Genomic DNA, 1549 nt, shown 5'->3' with positions numbered 1-1549 from the left:
TCTCCCCCTCTCTTCTTCCCCTCCCCCTCTCCCTCTCCCCCTCTCTTCTTCCCCCTGCCCCCTCTCCCCTCTCCCCCTCTCCCCCTCTCACCGTATATCCACGCGATGGCCATCGTCTCGCAGAACACGACGAAGATGAGCGTGATGCCGGAGGCTGAGAACGCGTCGAACAGTTGGAAGAGGTACATGCCTCCGTCCGTGAGCATTGGCATTGCGCACAGCATATAGATCACGCACGTGCAGAACACGAACAGCTTACGATTCGGAATCAGCTGCTTGGGAAACATGTCGATGATGGCCGATATGACGCCTGCGTATAGATATAAAAACACTGCAGGGGTAAACAATAAATACACAACAAATACATAACAATAACAATCACAATTGTAGATAACACCAGGGGTAAATGATGACAAATGAATACACAATAAATACAAAATGAATACATAATTGTCATCATCCCCTCCTCCCTGATAACACTGGGGAGATTAATAATGAGAAATAAATACATAATAAATACATAACAATAACAATAATTATTGTAAACACAATTGTAGATAACACCGGTGGTGAATGATGAGAAATGAATACTCAATAAATACATAATTATCATTATCAGAAATACCATGGGGCTGGTCCTACCAGCGATCAATCGATCATGTTTGTATTGCGTAGTGCGACTGTACGAACCTTGCACCATACAGTATTCGCTATCCAATCCTATCAGGCCGAACATTACCAAAAAAAGAGCGGCCCAGATTTGTGGCATCGGTAGTTGTGATACGACCTCTGGGTAGACAATGAACACCAGTCCTGGACCTGTGCGAATAGGATGATCAGTTAATTACTTGATGGCATTTACCGTGCTTACTAGAGAAGCTTCTGCAGTTCTTCTCTCCCATGCATTCTACAATGAATATAAATATCGATCTTCAATGTTGGGCAACCAATAGCAAAGCAACGGATAACAAATTACAGTCGCACCATGCTGTTTATAGCAAGTCACTACAATGATGAATATCACACGTACGCACACTCGCGAACGCACACACTCGCGAACGCACACACTTATATGCGCACGCACGCGCGTGTGTATGCACGCACACGTTGCGCGCCCACACGTACGCACGCACTCACACACTTTTCTATGTACGAACTATATACATATACACATGTGCGCACCGCACACTCGCGCTCACACACGCTTACACTCATACACGAACACACGCACGCGCGCACACACTCATACACGAACACACGCACGCACACACACAATCATAAATGCATGCACGCTTACACTCACACACACACACGCACTCACACGCGCACGCATGCACGCACGCACACACACGCACGCACGCACGCACGCACGCGCGCGCACACACTGATCTCTATCCTGCTTACCTGACGTGACGACATCGCTGACGTCTTTGCCCTGGGACTCGGCCATGAAGCCGAGGATCGCAAACGTACAGAATCCGGCGTAGATGCTCGTGCCGCTGTTGATGAAGCCGACAATGATCGTATCCTGAACACGCCAGGTGGCGCG

The 1549-nt window shown here is 48.1% G+C and overlaps 1 protein-coding gene across 1 annotated transcript; it reads right to left on the bottom strand.

Moving 5' to 3' along the window:
• Positions 1–91: 91 nt before the first annotated feature.
• LOC106820386 (sodium- and chloride-dependent GABA transporter 1-like) lies at positions 92–1523 on the bottom strand (the record flags this gene model as incomplete). Its single annotated transcript, XM_014824908.1, has 3 exons — positions 1405–1523; positions 691–819; positions 92–310 (listed from the first exon to the last, which is right to left on the bottom strand). Coding segments are annotated over exons 1-3 (394 nt in total), but the record flags the coding sequence as incomplete, so codon positions are not given.
• Between the last annotated feature and the right edge of the window lie 26 nt (positions 1524–1549).

Source organism: Priapulus caudatus, unplaced genomic scaffold (assembly GCF_000485595.1).
Source record: "Priapulus caudatus unplaced genomic scaffold, Priapulus_caudatus-5.0.1 Scaffold12538, whole genome shotgun sequence".
NCBI lineage: Eukaryota > Metazoa > Priapulida > Priapulimorpha > Priapulimorphida > Priapulidae > Priapulus > Priapulus caudatus.
This window is presented reverse-complemented; position numbering and strand designations above follow the sequence as displayed.